Here is a 20000-nt window from a genome sequence, read left to right on the forward strand (position 1 = left end):
CTGCATAAGTATGATGTAATGAAAAAAAATATATATAAATAAAATATAGAAAAAAAAGGAACAAAAAAAGATAGATAGAAAGAACTCGCTTAGATCGGTAGAATCATACACGTTAAGCCAATGAATCCTTTTTGATACTAATTATAATTTTAATATCTTCAAATACTTTCTAACGATGCGTAAATACGCACATAGATAAACAGATATATTAAACGTTCTAATTAATTTAACTAAAGTAATCAATATTAATAACGTCGATCGATCTAATCTATATAAACTATGTGTATGATTAATTAATTATAATTGATATAAATAAATTATTAATGTATTGTAAATTGTTTTACATATAACAATATTAATTTTATCTAAAAGTATCGAAAGTAATTTTTGCAAATTTTTTATAATTCGAAACAATTCACACGGGCAAATGTATCGTAAGTTTAATGAAAAAATTTGCATACGAATGACGTGATTAAAGAAAAAAGATGTATATAAATAGGAAATAAAAAGAAGAAATAAGAAAAAAAATACTCACGTAGGTATTACGTGATATGTACGTATCAAAGAATCGTTCTCTTTGATGGTAATTATTATTTTTATCTTTCCTATACTATTCAACGAAACGCAAATACGTAAATATACGGCCATATTAAACATTCTAATTAATTATATTAATTATTTTAATAACATTAAAAATATTATTAAAGAATTATTTTAATAATAATAATAATAATAATAATAAATTATATTAATTATTATTTTAATTTAATATAAGATATATATATATATATATATTAATATTAAAAATTATTTTATTATTTAAATATACAGTTTATTTAATTTTCAGTATAATTTTAAATGAATTTTATCATTGTTTATATATATATATATAAATATTTTTTTCTAATTATAAATATACGTATATAATTTTATGTATTAGTATCGAACATTATTTTATTATTTAAATATAAACGTCTTAGATGAATTATACGATGCTATTATTATCGTTGCTAGACATTTGTTGAAAAGGATAAGGACGTATAAAGTATTTGGACTTAGGTTTCTTTTAAATCTGAGCGAGGAAACATGCGAGGTATGTATTCATGACGACGTCGGGCACACGTCGACGTTGAAGACGACGACAACGACAACGACGACAACGACGAGAACGACGGCAAGTGAATTTTCATGAGAATATCCAGTAGATATGAGGAATGGCCGAGTTTAGGGAGATTAAATTCGTTCTTGACATTATGAAACTTTCGTAAGATTAAATCAAACGGAAAAAGAACTATCATCCTGTGGTGGTTCAATCTTCTTCGTAAAGCATTTCAATCTTCCTCATTATCTTAATGAGATATCAATAATTTAATGATTCATCAAAACGAGAAGCGTCTATAGATTTATAACTTCTTATTTGCCTTTAAATACTCATTATTAATCGTTTATAATAAATATTAATTGAACCGTCTGTCTGTTTATAAATTTCTTATAGATGATCTACTTTTTTCTTTTCCTTTTTTTTTATTCTTTTTTTTCTTTTAAATAATCATTTAACAATAAAATGTAATCTCAGAATTAATCGATTTATTTTCACCCTAATATATATATATATATATATATATATATATATATATATATAATTATTATACGTACATGTGAAATTATTAAAGAAAAATGTAAGTAAAGAATAAGGGTGAAATAAAAATAGTAAGTGATCGATCTCGGTGTCTCCCTTTTGTTATTTCTTTTTTCATTATTTTCTTTTCCTTTCTTTTCTTTTTTTTTTTTTCTTCTCTCGTAAAAGAAAACACGAGAAATTCATTCTGATGGCAGAAAGTCCTGTTCTGATCCTTTACGAAATTTCTGCCTTGGACGTTCGAACGATTTATTAAATCGTTGAACGTTCCTTCGTATAGTTGGATATATACGAATTGTTCGTATAGAAATATAAAATATATATATATATATATATTTTATATATATATATATTTATATATATAGAAAGAAAGAAAAATTGTCATCGATCGAAATGGGATTCGTTTCGATTCGATTCGATTCCTCGGCCTCATTGTCAAATTGACCGTACACGTTTCTACACACCTATCGTTTCTGCATTTATACATAGTATCACACGATTCTCGATATATAATAGATTACCTTCAGCGAAGCAGAAAGAGAGAGAATAGACCCTATATATACCTTGTCCACGTTTATATGTAATATGTACGTACATATTAAATATACACGTGTGTTTATGTTATGTATGTGAGAATTAAAAAAGAAAAAAGAAAAACAAAAAAGAGAAAAGGAAAAAAAACAAAAAAGAAACAAAACAAAGAGCAAGAAAAGAGAAAAATATCGGAAGACTCGATGAAGTCCTATCAATGAATATTTCCAATCCAATTAAACTAGCTTCATAATAACTTTTACGTCATATAATCTAACAATAAGCGTAGAATAAACGAATACATACATATATTTACATAGATATGTATGTATATATCGATACGTACGTCTGTATAACACCGATATCCACTATTCGAAGCTTTCAAATCCGATGGAATAAATATACGATCTATAAATACAGAATCGGGAAAAAAAAAGAAACATATATAAATATATACATACAAAACTATGCTAAATATATACATACAAAATAAATACGTGTATGAATATCAAAATGTTTAGCATTTAAACGATTAAAAATTATCGAGGCATTAAAGTATTCAGCTTTAAAATCGTATAGATCAAAATTACTGATATAATGATTTTTTATTACTGATTAACCATTAAAATTCGATTTTCTTTTCTTGTTTTTTTTTTTTCTTTTCTTTTTTTTCCATATTTTTCTTTTCTCGGGGAAAAAGTTTTACGCGACGATTATAACGAGCGTGATTGATAATTAAAAAAAAAAAAAAAAAGAAGAAAAGAAAAATAAAAAAAAAGGAAGAAAATAATGAAATTGAAAAAAAAAAAGAAAAGAAAAAGCTAAATTAAAAAAAAAATAGATAGTACGTAGGACGTGTGCATAATGTACACAAGAATATATATAATTTTTTTTTCCAATTGTTCGCATGAAATTTATTCTTTTAGAAAAAAAAAAAATTTCCCTTATATTATAATAGACAAAGTTGGATATCGTACGTCATTGATGTATGAAGGACGATTAAACCGGTAGAGCATTATGTGGGTCACTAGTTCAAGGTTTTAGTAACCCTCGAATCCTGGGGATACATCCCTCGAAAACCCACGTGTATGTCCCAGGATCAGGCATCCTCCCTTCCTTAACCTCCTGACCCATTTCCACGAAACCATCACTGTATCTCCCTCCCTCCCTCTCTTCTTCCTTCCTCTACTATCCTCTTCCTGCTCTCATCCTTTTTCCTTCTCCCATTCCTTCCTCCCTTCTTAATATTCATTCCTATTCCACGTGCAATATTTTACATCACTTCAGGCCACGAAGTTCATTGTCAGATCATTTTGAGCGACTGAACGTGAGATGTCCTTTGCTTCGAGGATTCTTCTCTCTCTCTCTTTTTTTTATTCTTTTTTCTTCCTTTTCCTTCACCTATCCGTTCACCTATCCCGCCCCAACCACTACCCACCTCTTCCCCACCCCTTCAACCTTCCACCGAACCTCGAGTTCTTTTTCCATGTAGTTGAGAGGAAAAAAGGAAAAAGAAAAAAAAAAATAAAATAAAATAAAGAAAAGAAACGAAGAAAAACAGGAACGTATCAGTGAGAAACGTTGAGAGTGACGTGTGATTTCAGTGATTGATGTTAGGCTATTGTTTTTACTCGCTCTGTTGGCTGGTCAGTTTACGCTCGATTTCGTTGGAAACATTGTTGAGAATATTGGTTTTCAATAAATGTCCCCACGTTATATCGTTGAATGAAATTAAAAATGTTATCCCTTCTCCACGTAACCATCTAACCACTCCCACATTCACTCATTCGACCGATGCCATTCGAACGACCGACCCGGTCGACCGATCGACCGACCAAACGAAGGAACAAACGAATGATCGTTCCTGTTGAAAAATTTCATTTCAACGATCTACGATTCTATGATATATGTAACGAAATTGAACTTATATACATATGTATTATACATTAGAGAAAAAAAAAAAGAAAAGGGAAGGGAAAAGAAAAAAAAAAAGAAAAAAGACAGAAAGAACGAATTAATAAATTTCGGATCAGCATATATATATATATATATATATATATATATATATATATATGTATATATTAGGTTGGAAACTATGAAACGGGCGTTGAATGAAAGTAAATAACTAAACAAAAATGCCCGTTTCATAGTTTCCAACCTAATATATATATATATATATATATATATATATATATATATATATATATATATATACATATACATACATACATATATATGCATATGTATATATATGTCGTATAAAAATATAACGGGAGATGTGATCGTTAGACGTTCAATGTAAAAGCTTGTAAAAATTAACGGATTGAAAGAGCGCGAGCTATGGACTCGTTAGTTTCGGATAATTGGACGTTGCCGAACTAATTAAATTCAACGCGTTTCTCAATTTTTCTCTCTCATTTTCTCTCTCACTCTCTTAACTCTCATTCTATATATTCAATCTCTTCTCGTAGGATCTCGGTCTATTTTTCTTTTTTTTCTTTTTTTCTTTTTTTTTTTTCTATATTGGTTTCCCTTAGCGCTTCGATAAACACGTTACTCATAGTTATTCTACTATTGCGTGCCTGCCAAACTGGCGAGGCATTCGAAACTCGTCCGACCGAGATCGTTACCAACAACTCCATCATATTCCTACTAGTTTTAAATTAAATTGAATTTCTTTATTAACGTCTCTCCCTCTGTGCCTAACTCTCTCTCTCTCTCTCTCTCTCTCTCTATATATATATATATATATATATACATATTTTTTGATTATATATAACAAATAAAATGGAAATATTATATTATATCTTTTAATGCAAGAGGATCAATGCTATTAAACTTCAATTCAAATTTAGAATCGAATTTTTAAGTTAGTTTACGAGCCATTCGAAATTTATTAAACAATAAGCCGACCAAATCGGTGCTTGTGCAAGTAGTCTATTTCAACTTACCTATACCTACATTTTACACATACGTTAATGCTTTCTCTCTCTCTCTCTCTCTCTCTCTCTCTCTCTTGTTCTCGCCACGCTTTGCCCTATTTAAATGTTCCGGAAATGAATTTCGGTAGGTGGATTAAGCGATAACCACGACTTTGTTTAACGCTTGACCGCGACTCCATTCGGTTAATCTCGCGAATCGGTGGCTTGAATGTGTTCACAATAGTTCTTTTGATTAAAAGAACGAAGAATTCTAATTTTCAATCGACTTTCCTTTTTGCTTTTTCTTTTTTCTTTTTTTTTTTCAAGAATGTTAGCTCGTTTTGTTGAATAAAAAGAAAGAAAGAAAAAAAAAAGAAAAAAAAGAAAAAAGAAAAAGAAAGAAAACGAATTTACATGCATGTACGCATACATATTTCATTTCTCATATTCAACCATGAAATAGGTACTTAAATGATTTTGAAAAGAAAGAAAAAAAAAAAAGAAAAAATCACTCTAGAAACTTTTCGCAAAGGAATAATTGATTTTTAAAACTACTTCGAAACTTTTATCCCATCTAAGGACTTTTGTCCTAGGCAAAGACATTTGGGACTCATCCTGTAAAATAAAATAAAACATATATATACATATATATATATATATATATATGTATACATATATGTATATATGTGTATGTATTTTACTGGCAAATTTTTTTAATTAAAATATTATTTATACCATTTAAAAAGGATTCATTTTATTATATCCAATTAATCAAAATATATCTTCATAAAACGAGTGAGCGAGAGAGAGAAAGAGAGAGATAAATAGAGAAGAAAATCATCATTTTTCTTTCTTTTATCGCAGATAAATAGCCGTTGTTGGAGAAACGATCGAGGGAAAGTATATAGATCCCTAACATAGATCCCCAAACGTACATACATAACTTTTGAAAGGACAGAGGGTTAAATAGAGAGATAGAGAGAGAAAGAAGGAGAGAGAGAGAGAGAGAGAGAGAGAGAAAGAAAAAGATAGAGAAAGAGTTAAAAAGAGAGGAAGTTGTTTCCAAACGTGCTTTCATACGATTACGGTGACGTCTGTCGATACGTTATTCAATTCCGCACGCTATTGGATTTTCCTTCTTGAGCGTAGGGCGAAGCCTCGCAGGAATCCGCATCTGCGGAAGAAACGCAAGAACCAACCACCTTGGATTTTCACTTCTAAAGCTTGTTTCTCTTTTTATTCATTCTCCGTTTATAGTCTTTTATTTTTTTTTTTCCCTCGTACCGACATCTTATCTTATTCTCTATTTTGTTTTTTTCTTTTTCTCTCGTCTCTCTCTCGTCTCTCTCTCTATCTATCTATCTATCTATCTATCTATCTACATATCTATCTCTATCTCTCTAGATCTTATAGTTTAAAGAAAATGTCCTTGAACAATGTTAAATAATATACTTCTTATCCATCATACGTATGACTCGTCTAATATTTACTATATAACGTAGAAAAAATAAAAGGGTGATAGAGATACAGATAAAGAAACAGATTTACGAGTAAATCGATCGATGCTTCTTCGATAATTCTAATTGGTTATCATTCGTCGTTATCATTCAAGATCGAATCAGATAATAACAATAATAATAATAATCAACGAAATGTACGTATTTGAATTTCACTCCTGTCTCGTATAATATATTATTCCATTTGTGTTGAAATTCTCGGGAACATCGTTTAATAATTTAAATATTCGATTGGTATCGGATAAATATCACGTTGTTTCGTAATACAATTCGACATCGTTATCATAATATTACGTTTGCTTGGAATTCATCTCCGAACGAACGATAAGAACGTAAGTTTTCGAAATTGTTTCAAGGAGAAGAGATTTCGTGGACAGTGAAAAAAGAGAAAATGGAAAAAAAGAAAAAAAATCAAAGAAAAAGAAAAAGAAAAAAAGAATGGAACGACGGACTTGAATTAATAAACGAATATAACGAACCTTTCGATTTTTCTTTTTCTTGATAACTCGTTCGATAGAAATTAATAATGCGTAAAGGAATTCGATGGAATAAATGGGGAAGCCTGTACGTTTGCGATAAGAAACTCGTTTCTGATTCGGGGGACATTGTTGCCTTGCACTGTAACACGACACATCGACATATGTATGTACACATCTCTGTATGTATGTATGTATGTATATATGTATATATGTATGTATACATACATATGTATTTATGTATGTATTTCAAGCACGCGATGCCATTATTATCAAGTTATGTACACATATATCTGTGTGTGTGTGTGTGTAGGTGTAGGTGTGTATAGGTGTCTGTTTATCTCTTACTCTTTCTCTATGTGTATTTATAAGCACATAACGCAAACTCGACATGTATCTCCTTTAAGTACGATAAGAAGACATACACAGGTAGCATCTAAAAGAGGATTAAAATTTTTTCTCGAAATAAACAGTATACTGTTTCTTCCATTCTCTCTCTCTCTTTCTCTCTCTTTCTCTCTATCTCTCTCTTTCTCATCTATCTATCTCTATCTATCCCTATCTCTATCTCTATCTATCTGTCTCTTTACACGATGAATAATTCCCAATTAATTTCCTTGATCAAACGAGTTTTAATTCTTCGAATGTTGTTAATGATAAAAATGAAACGTTTAAGATAGTTCGTTTAAAATATTTATTATATCGAATATAACTCTCCCTTCCATTTCTTTATTAAATGATGCAACGAGATGAATGTTAGAAAGAGAGAGAGAGAGAGAGAGAGAGAGAGAGAGAGAGAGAGAGAGAGAGAGAGAGAGAGAGAATAGGTACTATATATTTAACGAAAGCGTTGGGCGTTAGATATTCATAACAAAGTGGATGAAGCAATTAATAATGAGAAGCCTTGAGGCGTATAGAAGCGCAACGTCGATCGGAACCTCCATCGAAGATTATGTGTGTGTGTGTGTATGTGTGTGGGTATGTGTGTGCGTGGGTGTTTGTGTTTGTATATTATGTCGTATTACAAAAGAAGGATTCTCTTCTCATCGTTTTACTTGTTTACCTCTTATCTTGTTCGCGAATCAATCGACTCGTTTAATGAACCTTATCGGCAAGAATTTTCATTTCGATATAAATGTTTGACAATACGAAATCAAAATTGTAAATAAATAATAAAGGGATAATAAACGGTTACTGATTTCCTTTTACTTATTATTAATCATCCTAGGACGATTTCGTTACTTCATATCGTCAGAAAATTCTGATGATTGTGCAATATCGACGGACTAGAAAAATTTAATTGGATGGAAAGGAATGGAAATAAAATAAAAGGCAATAAAATAAAATAAAATGATATAAAATAAAATAAAATAAAATTAAATTAAATTAAAAAAAAAAAAAAGAAAAAAAATTGAAAAATAAACAATGAGGAAAAAAAAGAAGCAAAATATCTAAATGAAAATAATGACGATCGAATATTGTTTACTTCGTTTTACGATATACTTTACGTTCGTAATAATATATATTAGTAATAATAATAATAATAATAATAATTATTATTATTATTATTATTATTATTATTATTACTTTACAAAATTGCATGTTTTAGGAAGCACTCAATGTATTGATATCAATAAAACGGTAATAAATTGTTAATTAATCATGCTACGAAAAGCAACCCTCAAGCGTTAATCATTATTAATACTCGTTTAAACTTTCTCTCTCTCTCTTTCTTTCTCTCTCTCTATCTCTTTGTGTGTGCCTCTGTCTCTGTTTCTCTCGTTGTAATGTATGCTCGGGCATAGATTCTCCGACGTTGTTTCTTCGTTATTCATCAACAGAATCGAAGGTCGGCCATTCTCGAGCATAACGGACGCATAATAATCGATTCATATCGGAGGGGTATGTGTACCGGCGAATACAGGTGCAAGAGGCGTGACTATCTACGCATGATATCGAATAAAATTAGCGATGTATAAGTAAAAAAATCTATCGATCGAGCGGTAAATCTATCGATCGATCATTTTCTTCCTTCCTTTATATCTTCTTTCTTTTCTTTTCTTTTTTTTCTTTTTTTGTAGTTTTTTAACGAAAAAAAAAAAAAAAAAAAAAAAAAAAAGAAATTCGACAAATTTGTCCTTTTTAGTAGGAATTAACGGATGCAATAAAGATTAAATATAATTGTCGTCTACGATAAGACTTTTTATTGCGTTATTATTTCTTATCTTGCCTCTTTATTTTTTCATTCTTTATTTATTTATTTATTTATTTATTCTTTTTTCTTTCACTCTCTCTCTCTCTCTCCCTCTCTCTCCCTCTCTCTCTCTCTATTTTCCTCAGAAATTATTAAATATGTTCGCAACATCCTTTTGTAAATTAAAGACATCGCGGAAGTGGATAATACGATGAGGATTAATTATCGCGCGATAGATTTATCCTTATGTAAAATGTATCTCGTCTAAGGATCTCTAGCAAGTATCCATCCTACTGATTCATCATCCATCGACTTTAGAATCTTTATTATCTATATCATAAATTAATTGGATTTATTTTGATTAATATTATCGAATCATCGTTAATATCTATTGAATGATATAATTAAATGAGAATGATTAATGCTCTATGACATTGCGTTTAAAATTGTATTTATTTTTTCGAAACAAACAATATTTTTTTTATTTCTCTCTCTCTCTCTCTCTCTCTCTCTCTCTCTCTCTCTGCCTCTCTCTCTGTCTCTCTCTTTGTCTTTGTCTCTTCCTTTCGAACTTATATAAATGATTTTTATTGCATTAAACGCGTCCAGAGGTGTGCACGAACGGTTCTCTCTATAAAAAGACACACCTACTATCACGTGATTCACATTTACGACTTCTACTTATCTGTTTACAGATACAATAAATAAAATCACTGATTTTAATGCGATAAGAACAACAACAAAAAAATATTAAAAAGAAAAGAAAAGAGACGAAGGAAATTCATTTTATTCTACATATCCAAAAAAATATTCTCGATGATAATAAAAATAATATTCTTATATGAAGGTCTGATATAAAATCATGATTTATTATATATTTATCTAATTGAAAACAAAGAAAATTTTAGATAAATTCGATTATTAATCATTAGAGAGAGAGAGAGAGAGAGAGAGTCTCGAACGATAATATAATGATTTCGCTAAATCATGAATCATGACGATCGAGTTCTAAACAAGTTAAGTACTTCCTTTTTATCTATCAATCGTAAGATCAAGATCTAATCTCTAAAAGTCACGAAGATGAGGCGTAACAAATTCTTAACGACTTTGTGTCTATGTGTATGTGCGTTTAATTATGTTGTTACGTTTAAATAAAAAAAAAAAAAAAAAAAAAAAAAGAAAAAAAAGAAAAAAAAAGAAAAAATAGAAAAAAAGAAAAAAAAAGAAAAAAAATGAAAGAAAATATAAAGTATGAAAAAGAAGTAAAAAAGAAATAGATTAAAAAGTAATTTAAAAAGAAAAAAAAAAGAAGATATCTGTATATATATATATATATATATATATATATATATATATATATATTACCCCTGAGACACGGAGAAAGTTATAATAAACAAAGTATACAGTAAGGCTATTTCAATGCCTCAAGGTTTTAAAAGTGCCATCAAATATTTTTTTTTCTTTTTTATAGGGGAGGACTTATAGATCTTAAATTAGAATTATAGAGATATCTTTTTCTGGAGCGTCTGAGCTGAAAAGCAAATAATCTCTCTCTCTCTCTCTCTCTCTCTCCCCCTGTCTCTCTTTTTATCTCTGTCTTTTCAAGATGGATATAACTATCCTGATCGAGCACAAAGAGAGCAGTACATTTATGTAAATTTCTTTGAACAAAGAGTAAGATAGGGAGAAGAAAAAACATAAAACATAAACATAAAAAAAATATACATATACATATATATGTATATATATATATATATATATATATATATATAATCTCGTAAAATCGATAAAAAAAAATTCGAGCCATAGGTATTCCACTTCTAAACGTTATATCAAAGTCTTGTCTACCAGATTATGAAATTTTCATCTAACGCAAAATACACTTGGCAAAAGAACACGTGAGTTTCCAATTGGATAATCGATAGGAAAGTTATTCTCTATCTTCCGCAAACCTCCTAACAATTTATCAAACTTCCTGATAACATATATTGGTACGATCTTTTGAACGGATTGTTCTCTCTCTCTCTCTCTTTTACGTTCCATTCTACCATCCCCCACATATTATTATAATATCAATAATATTTCTATATCAGTTTACCAATAAAGAATCAATCAAAATTTGTATCCATTTTATATTTTAAAGGAACAATCTTAATATTAATGACAATTGTGATCAATCTAATACAATATTATAATATATTATTGGATTATTAATGCAATTATATTATACAATATTATATCTATAGGCAATGCAAACCTATTATATTATGTTCTCAGGTTAGCCAATAAGTTTGATAAATAAAAAATATTAATGTTTTGTGCTCGGATATGAAATATTTAAAATTCTGAAATTATTATTATTATTTTTTTTTTTATTATACAATGAAACGATATAATGATATGGTATGAAAGAAGAATTATACAATTGATAGAAATAATGATCTGAGAATAGATATAAGAAGAATGATGGGCATTTGACATATAATGCATGTGCGTCCATCACTCTGAGTGTGTGTGTTTGTTTATGTGTGTATGTGCACACGTGCGAACGATTGAAAGTCAATCATATTTCACTTTGGACATATCTTTATCTAAATACTTATTTTTCTAAAATTACTAAATTTTCTAAATGTCCATTCAACTGAAATTTCTAAATCATTCTAAATCAGGGAATAAATTTTGAGAGAATAAACTCGATTACACTTCTTTTTAATTTCAAGATTTAATCGTCAAGTAATATTCTCTCTTTCTCTTTCTCTCTCTCTCTCTCTCTCTCTCTTTTTCTTCATCTTCTTTATTAGCCAATCATCTCTTCATTCAAGGATTACGATCTATAGATCTGTAATTCTTCCATCGAGTTTGCATAACTAAGCTTCCATGTTTTTTTTTTTTTTTTTTTTTTATTTTTTTACGAGTCATGATCAGATGTAATTAGGACAATTGCGAGATGTAGATCGGAAAATAATATTATTGCGATTATATATGTCTATGAGTGGATTGTTACTTGTAAATTAATTCTCTCAGTTTCCTTTTTTTTTTCTTTTTTATCTTTTATTTTTTATTTATTTATGTCTTTTTTTGTTTTTTTTTTTATTTCTGTTCTTATCGCTATAAATCTTTTTCTATTTATTTATTCATTTATATTCTTCTATTTCTCTTTCAGCCGTTTTACAACTTCGCAGACGATAAAAGTAATAATAATCATAATAATCATAATAATAATAATAATAATAATAATAATAATAATAATAATATTAAGGACAATAATTATAATAACAATAATAATCGTTCAGTTAGAAGACAGAATTGTTTGGATAATTAAAACGATCGGTTTTCTAGTTAGAAACTCGAGATACGTACATGCATAATTCATAATTTAACGATACGATTACGGATTAATTTAAATATATTCCTTCCTCGATAAAACGAATTCGATTGAAATTTTCCTAAACTACCAAGAAATTTAATGACGTCATGAAACTCCAAATAATTTAGAATTCATCTATGTATAAACTATCGGTTATTGCATATCTGCTCCCGCCAACCCACTCAAATGACAACTGATTCCACGAAGAAATAATTCAACAACGAGAATGAAAAAAAAAAAAAAAAAAAAGAAAAAGAAAAATCCCAACGACAAGAGAAATGACGAATGAGAAGACAACATTGGATTCACGATTGTTAACATAACTTCCTGTGATTTTTTCTTTTTACGAATGATTGAAAAATAATGAGAAAGGAGAATCGATCTTTGAAGAATAATTATCATCTAAGAATAATTATTATCGAAGATAAACGTATATAAAATAAATAATAAATTACTATTTAGAAATATATATATATATATATATATATATTTATATATCTAATTTTTTTTTGATATATATATATATATAATAATCCAATCTATTCGACTAAGGTCAAGACAAATTTCTAAATGAAATTTGTATAACCCGGTATTTAAATATCGAAATATCTCGAAGGATATAAAATCGAGGTCAATTTATAAAGTGTTAGTTCATTGCCGCGTAACTCGTTTTGTTATAACCAACGAGGCGGACACGATCGGAAAGGTGAAAGCACTATGCGTATCATAATCTACGATTTGTTCGATTACCTGATATACATAAATACGTATATACATATATAAATAATCTATCTTTGTGTATGCAATCAGGCTGCTCTAACAAATAAGCGAAATAAACTTAAGTATACGTCGCCGATAATGATCGAATCGAATGTACGACCTTGATGTAAAATGAGTATTATATTGTCTTCAGCAATATATATGTCTCCACATTATCTACGTATAAACGCATACATACATACGTATATACATACATACATACATACATATATTTAAATACTATGCGCACGAGGATAGCGGAATTTCCAAAGAGGAATGATCGTTTTAAATCAAAATCGATCTTAAATATCACAATACGATAATTGTATGATTCATTTTTTGAAGAATCATTTATTTTCTCTTTATCTTTTTTCCATTTTTCTTCTTCTTCTTCTTCTTCATCTTCATCTTATTTCCTTCCTTCTTTTTACATGCTCATTTGAAACAACGATTTAATCGAATGTAATAATTGCGAAGAGCTTGTTATTATAAACAGAAGAAAAACGAAAAGAAAAAAAAAAAAAAGGAAAAAAAAAAAAAATAGAAAAAAAGAAAGAAAAAAAGAACTGTTCGCCTGTGTAGAAGAGAACATAAAGTAAAGATAATTAAGAACGGCAGTTAAACTCGAATCAAAACGTTATTCGCACATAATTAATTCTATCGGCTCGATCATCGATTAGTTAGTATCATCGATTAACTTAGTACATTAAATTCAGAATAAATCAACGACTTATTGCGTTTTATCTACTTCTCCTCTCTAATCCCTCCCCCTTCACCACCCCCCTCTTCCATTGCTGCCTCCCACTATTCCTTCTCTCTCTCTCTCTCTCCCCCCCACCCTCCCTCCCTCCCTCCCCGCTTCCACAACTTTTATCTACCTTCTCGGTGTTCTTTTCTTTCTTTGATCTAATTAACTCGAAATGATCGTTCTGAATTCTGAATTCATTAGATTACATAAGATATCCATATATATATATATATATATATATGCTTTTACGGTTGGCATATTCACTTCCTCATTTTATGTTTAACCAGCAATTGAGACTTTACGCGGAAATAGATTCGAGTTTCTCGGGAAAATTCAATCGGGGAAAAAAAAAAAGAAGGAAAAGAATAAAAACGATTTTCCTCAGTTGTCGATTATCAGAATTACCTATCATGATGAATCATAAAAGGATAATGTTACATCTTTAGGTTCTTTCTAAAATTTCAATCACTTGTTTACTCTTTCAAATTCCTCCGGGTATAATAAATGCTGACTTATGAGAGACGAAAAGAGAGAGAGAGAGAGAGAGAGAGAGAGAGAGAGAGAGAGAGAGAGAAGAAGAAAAAAAATAGAGAAAAAAAGTAGCACTTAAAAGATACAACGATATATTTTATAAATGTAAAAATGAAACATAAAATGTTCGAACAATGTCACTATCATTGAACCTGTCTGCTAGAAAAGGAAAAATTCTACCTATCCTTTTCTCTTTCTCTCTCTTCTTTTCGTTCTCTTACTGTTCTTTTCTTATACTTAAAAAAAAAAAAAAAAAAAAAAAAAAAGAAACAAAAAAAACAAAATAAAGAAAAAAAAGTATAAAGGCAAAAACGAAAGAGTTAGATAAAAAAAGATAAATAAAATATAAATAGAAATAAGAAAGAATCGAAAGAGAAAAAAATATAGGTGTATGCGCATATATAAAAGGAAAGAAAAAAAAAAAAATATATATATATATATACATATAATTATATGGTAAAATCGGAAGAGTTCGCACAGATAGGTTTTTTCTTTCTTATTATTTTTTTTTTCTTTGTTTCTTTTTTCTTTTTAAGATAGGGTTAAGAAGGATATATAGACGAATCGTAGGAATACCCATTTCCCTCTCTCTCTCTCTCTCTCTCTCTCTCTTTTTCTCTCTTTTTTTTCTTGACCTTCGGCCATGATCGTGTTGAGGATTGACGAAAGAGGAAAAGGATATCATAGAGGAACAAAACTGTGACGGCTAAGACGATCGTAATAGTCGACGATGAAAAACCGTGTATAGAGTACGTAGAATAAAAATCATTGGGTGTACAAAACCTGTTCGGCTAAGTTCCTTGTCCAGCCCCACTCGAACTCCGCACACCGTGTTTTAGTGTGTGACAACAGTAGAACGAGACTCTCGCGCTTGTATATGGAAAACCATTCGCGAGTAGATCGCAACGTGAAATCGAGTAAACCGGACGTACTAACGATATTCGAGAAGGAGAGGATACCAACTGGGATCTTCCGTTCTTCCATTTTGTCGCGTTTATCGATCGTTCGATTTTTATTTATTTCTACGATTTAATTGTTCTTTTTTCTCGTTTCCTTTTTCTTTCATTTCCTTCCTCTTTCTTTCTTTCTTTATCCCTTTTTTCTTTTTTTTTTTTTTTTTTTTTTATTTGTGCGTTTCTCATCCTCTTCTATCTAAAAAAAAAAAGTACATTATCGTTTGACATCATAAGAACATCATGAATGCCAATGTGTTTTTCGTCGTATTATTTTGTTTCGTTACATTGGTGAACTGCGACTTGGAAGTGCAACTACTCCACGTGGTAAATAAAAGTTTCATTACGATTTACAAATTAGTATTCTCGTTTTCTAAGAGATCAAAAAAAAAAAAAAAGAAAAAAAACAGGAAAAGAAAAGAAACGTTAGTGACAGTTCGAGCAAGTCTCCTTTCTTATTCGCTTATACTTTTTCTACTGTATAATTTCTTTCATTGTTATTATACTTTTCTTTGTCTTATACGAAACTTCAAGATCTTTCCGTTTCTTTTCTATTCTCGTTCGTCTTCTTTTGGAAAGTTATTCAAAAAAAAAAAAAAAAAAAAAAAGAAAAAAAGAAAAAACTAATTAAAAGAAAAGATCAATGATTAATTATTATATGTGTGTGTGTGTGTGTGCGCGTGTTTTTTTCTCTCTTTTAAAGCTATTTCGACATGGCGACAAGGTACCTCATCGAGCCTATCAAAATTATCCAAATGATCCGTATCGCGATTATACCTATTATCCAATGGGAGACGGCGATTTGACCAACGTGAGTATGATACTTGCGTGTTGTAAATTTCTTTTTTTCTCTCAGAAAAAAAAAAGAAAAAAAATAACAAAAAGAAAATAACAAGAAAAAAAAGACAAGAATGTATGTCATCGCTCGTTTCGAATGATAAAGTGAAAAAAGAAAAAACAGAAAAGAAAAAAAGATACATACATTTCCAATGATGACTAAGAAAAAGAAGGCAGAGGATGAATGTGAGGCGGGGAGGTGGAGGAGGGGAAAAAAGTAAAACGATTAATCAATTTTTCGAATATCCACTTTCTCCGACATTCTTCTCGAAGAAAGAAAAAACAAAAGAAAGAGAGATAAAAAGGGAGAAAAGAGGGAGACGGTGTTTTGAGTTAAAAAAAAAAAAAAAAAAAAAAACAAAGAAGGAAAAAAAAAGAAGAGAGAGAGAGAGAGAGACATTAAAATAATAGGAGAGAGAGAGAAAAAAAAGAGAAAATGAATAATATAATAATGTAAACAAGTAAGTAAATAAGTTTGATAGTTGATCGTTATGAGAACCTATTGGATTTTATCAGGAGGGAAAGTTGCGTGAGTACAAAATTGGCTTGATGTTACGTGGACGTTACAATGGATATTTTGGTTCGGATTATTGGCCCGACAAGATCTACGGTCTTGCGACGGATGTGCCAAGGACTCAGTTATCTATCCAGCTCGTACTGGCCGGATTATTCCCACCCTCCGAGAAACAGACCTGGAATCCACATTTGCCCTGGATTCCCACGTGGACGAGTCTAGCTACACCACACGATATTCAAAGCCTATTATTCCCTCACTATTGTCCGCAGTAAGTTAATTTCACTTTAAAATAATAATAAATATTTCAAATAAATCGATCAATTCCTTTCTAACATCTTACATCTTATGTGTGAACGTTTAAATCTTAAATAATATCAATCAATCCTGGGACAAATGTTTTCTTTGTTGATAAATTTCAAAACAAAAAAAGAAATGGAAAAAAAAAGAAAAAAAAAAGAAAAAAAAACGAAACAAAACGAATGTTTATCATCTTTCAATATCGATAGATACCAAGAGGAATACGCACAATTTCTCGAACAGGATGATACTCAAGAGATGATAAAAAGATACAAAAATGTTTTCTCTTATTTGACCGATCATACGGGAAAAATTATTAACACGACCAAGGCCGTTCAATATTTGTATAATTTATTGAAGGAAGAGGTAAATACATTTGCATTTTATTCATCGACATGAATTCAGTCGATCTTAAGAGTGCTCGCTTTTTATAATTTTCTCTTTTCTCTTAAAGGCCGCACAAAATCTAACACTGCCTAAATGGACGGAGAATGTGTTCCCTAGTCCTATGAAAGAAATGACAATGTTTGATTTTCATCTACGATCCTATACGAAGACCTTGAAACGACTTAATGGAGGTACGTTTTATCAGACAATTATAAAATTAATGCTTGATAAAGTAGAGAAAGGTAATTTCGAAATTCTTCGAGGAAAGAATAAATATATATATATATATATATATATATATATATATATATATATATATATATTACATTATAGACATTAATACCTTACAGACGTTTACATACTTAACGACAAAAAAATATAAGGTAGTAGAATATTTTCTTGAGATAGGATATATAAAAAAAAATGCATTTAATGATAATACTTGAAAGATTTATTGTCGTGATTTAACGACCTCGCTCTTCGTCATTTCCTTTTTGAAATCGAGGACAGAAAAAAAGAAGAACAGAAAAAAAGAAAAAAGATCTATAAATTTATCTATCTATAGTTCTATTTATATTTAATAAGTGATATAAAACGTTCATTAATTTGCGCCCGCCGCAATGCATAAGCCATTAATGTTATCCTAAATTTTACTTATAAATTAAAAGCTATAAAAAAAAAGAAAAAAGAAAAATGACATAATTCCAATGATTTCTAGGTATGCTACTTAGAAGGATAGTTGATGATATCGAATTATATCAAAAAGGAAGATTACAACCCACCGATAGAAAAGCTTTCCTATTTTCTGCTCACGAAGTGAACGTAGCTGCATTGGCGAGAACTCTCGGCACCAATGAACCTTTACTTCCCGCTTATGGATCTACGATAATACTGGAAACTCTCCGTGACAAAAAGGGAACTTACTATATTCGCGTAAGTGCTTTCACTCATGTTGATTTCTCATTAGAAGATAATACATAGATAATACGTAATTAGAAATCGAGAAACGCAGACTTTTATTTTAAAATTCTCTTTCTCACGCAACATTCATTTCTTTTCTTTTCTTTTCAACTTAAATATGATATATATATATACGTGTGTGTGTGTGTGTGTGTGTGTGTCTATTTAATACTTATTATTTATTATTTTTATATACAAGATATCACAAAGTTATCAAATATTTTCTAAACAACGTTATAAATAAATAGATCGCGTTAAATTTCAATGTTACGTCATATATATGAAAATAATATTTTGATAAAAAACAGAAGCAATAATTCATTTTCGAAATTTTTATTTCTCACTGATGTATTAACATTAACCTTCGAGAAAATTATATCGATAATAGAATAAAATTGAACATTAACCTTATATCAACAAAAAGTATAGTATAATTGTTTTTTTTTTTTTTTTTTTTTTTTTTTTTCAAAACGAGTCGAAAGACCTTCCATTTAATATCTTTATTCTCTATAATTTCATTATCATTATTTGCTTTAATAGTTCTAAAGAAAAAAAAATAAAAAAAAAATAAAAAAAAAATAAAAAAAAAGAAATAGGAAACAAAAAAGAAAAAAAATGAAAAAATTGTTTTTTTTTTTTTTTTTTTTTTTTTTTTCTTTTTTCTTTTTTAACTAAGTACTAGATGATACTCTCTTACTTAACTTAATCTATCCGAAAAGCAATTTCAAAGTAAAATCACACGATTTCCCTGTTCCGGTATTTACCTTCTGAGTAATGTTTGCTTGCACCGTCTGCTACAACGCTATCTTATTTCGTCATGTCGCTCTTACTTATTACCGTACGTGAGATCACAAACCTAAGCTCATTGAGACGAAAACGAGGAATAAAACATTGTTACGATATTTCCTTTCATAAGTTTTCCGACGAAAGGAAAAGAAAAGAAGAAAGAAGAAAAAAAGAAAGAAAATGATCGAACGATAAGAAAATTATTAATAACACGAATATATGTCAGGCGAAATTCACGAAAAGACACGAAATATTGAAAAGAACAGAAACAAAAAAAAAAAAAAAAGAAAAAAAAAGAGAGAGAAAGAAAAAAAAAGAAAACGAAAGAAGAAAAGAAAAAGAAAAGAAATTATACGAGATAAATGTCGTGATTATAAATTAAATAATGAATTTTTTATTTTTCTCATTTATTTTGTTTTTGTTTTATAGGTACTTCTATGGACAGGAGTGACGGAAAAGTTAATTATCCAAACTATTCCTGGCTGTAACGAGCTATGTCCGTACAATGAATTCCGTCTTCTTTTGAATGATGTTATAGCAACCGACGAGGATCTTCTATGTCGACAAAAAGATCATAATA

General features: G+C 29.3%; 2 protein-coding genes across 4 annotated transcripts in view; one reads left to right on the forward strand and one right to left on the reverse strand.

The window, feature by feature from the left end:
• RhoGEF3 (Rho guanine nucleotide exchange factor 3) overlaps nucleotides 1-20000 on the reverse strand; it is a 153884-nt gene that overhangs the window by 126245 nt on the left and 7639 nt on the right. The gene's annotated exons all lie outside the window — the stretch shown is intronic.
• Nucleotides 15378-20000, forward strand: part of LOC118447518 (venom acid phosphatase Acph-1) — a 5059-nt gene continuing 436 nt past the window's right edge. Inside the window, exons 1-7 of the mRNA XM_035879560.2 lie at nucleotides 15378-15963; nucleotides 16340-16447; nucleotides 16990-17258; nucleotides 17497-17653; nucleotides 17742-17865; nucleotides 18393-18607; nucleotides 19850-20000. The exon at nucleotides 19850-20000 is cut by the window's right edge and continues 436 nt beyond it. Of these exons, the coding sequence (XP_035735453.2) occupies nucleotides 15880-15963; nucleotides 16340-16447; nucleotides 16990-17258; nucleotides 17497-17653; nucleotides 17742-17865; nucleotides 18393-18607; nucleotides 19850-20000 (1108 nt within the window). The 5' untranslated portion in view covers nucleotides 15378-15879. The remainder of the gene's footprint in view (nucleotides 15964-16339; nucleotides 16448-16989; nucleotides 17259-17496; nucleotides 17654-17741; nucleotides 17866-18392; nucleotides 18608-19849) is intronic.

The sequence above is a fragment of the Vespa mandarinia genome, chromosome 1, assembly GCF_050613455.1.
Source record: "Vespa mandarinia isolate Hongniang chromosome 1, ASM5061345v1, whole genome shotgun sequence".
Lineage (NCBI taxonomy): Eukaryota > Metazoa > Arthropoda > Insecta > Hymenoptera > Vespidae > Vespa > Vespa mandarinia.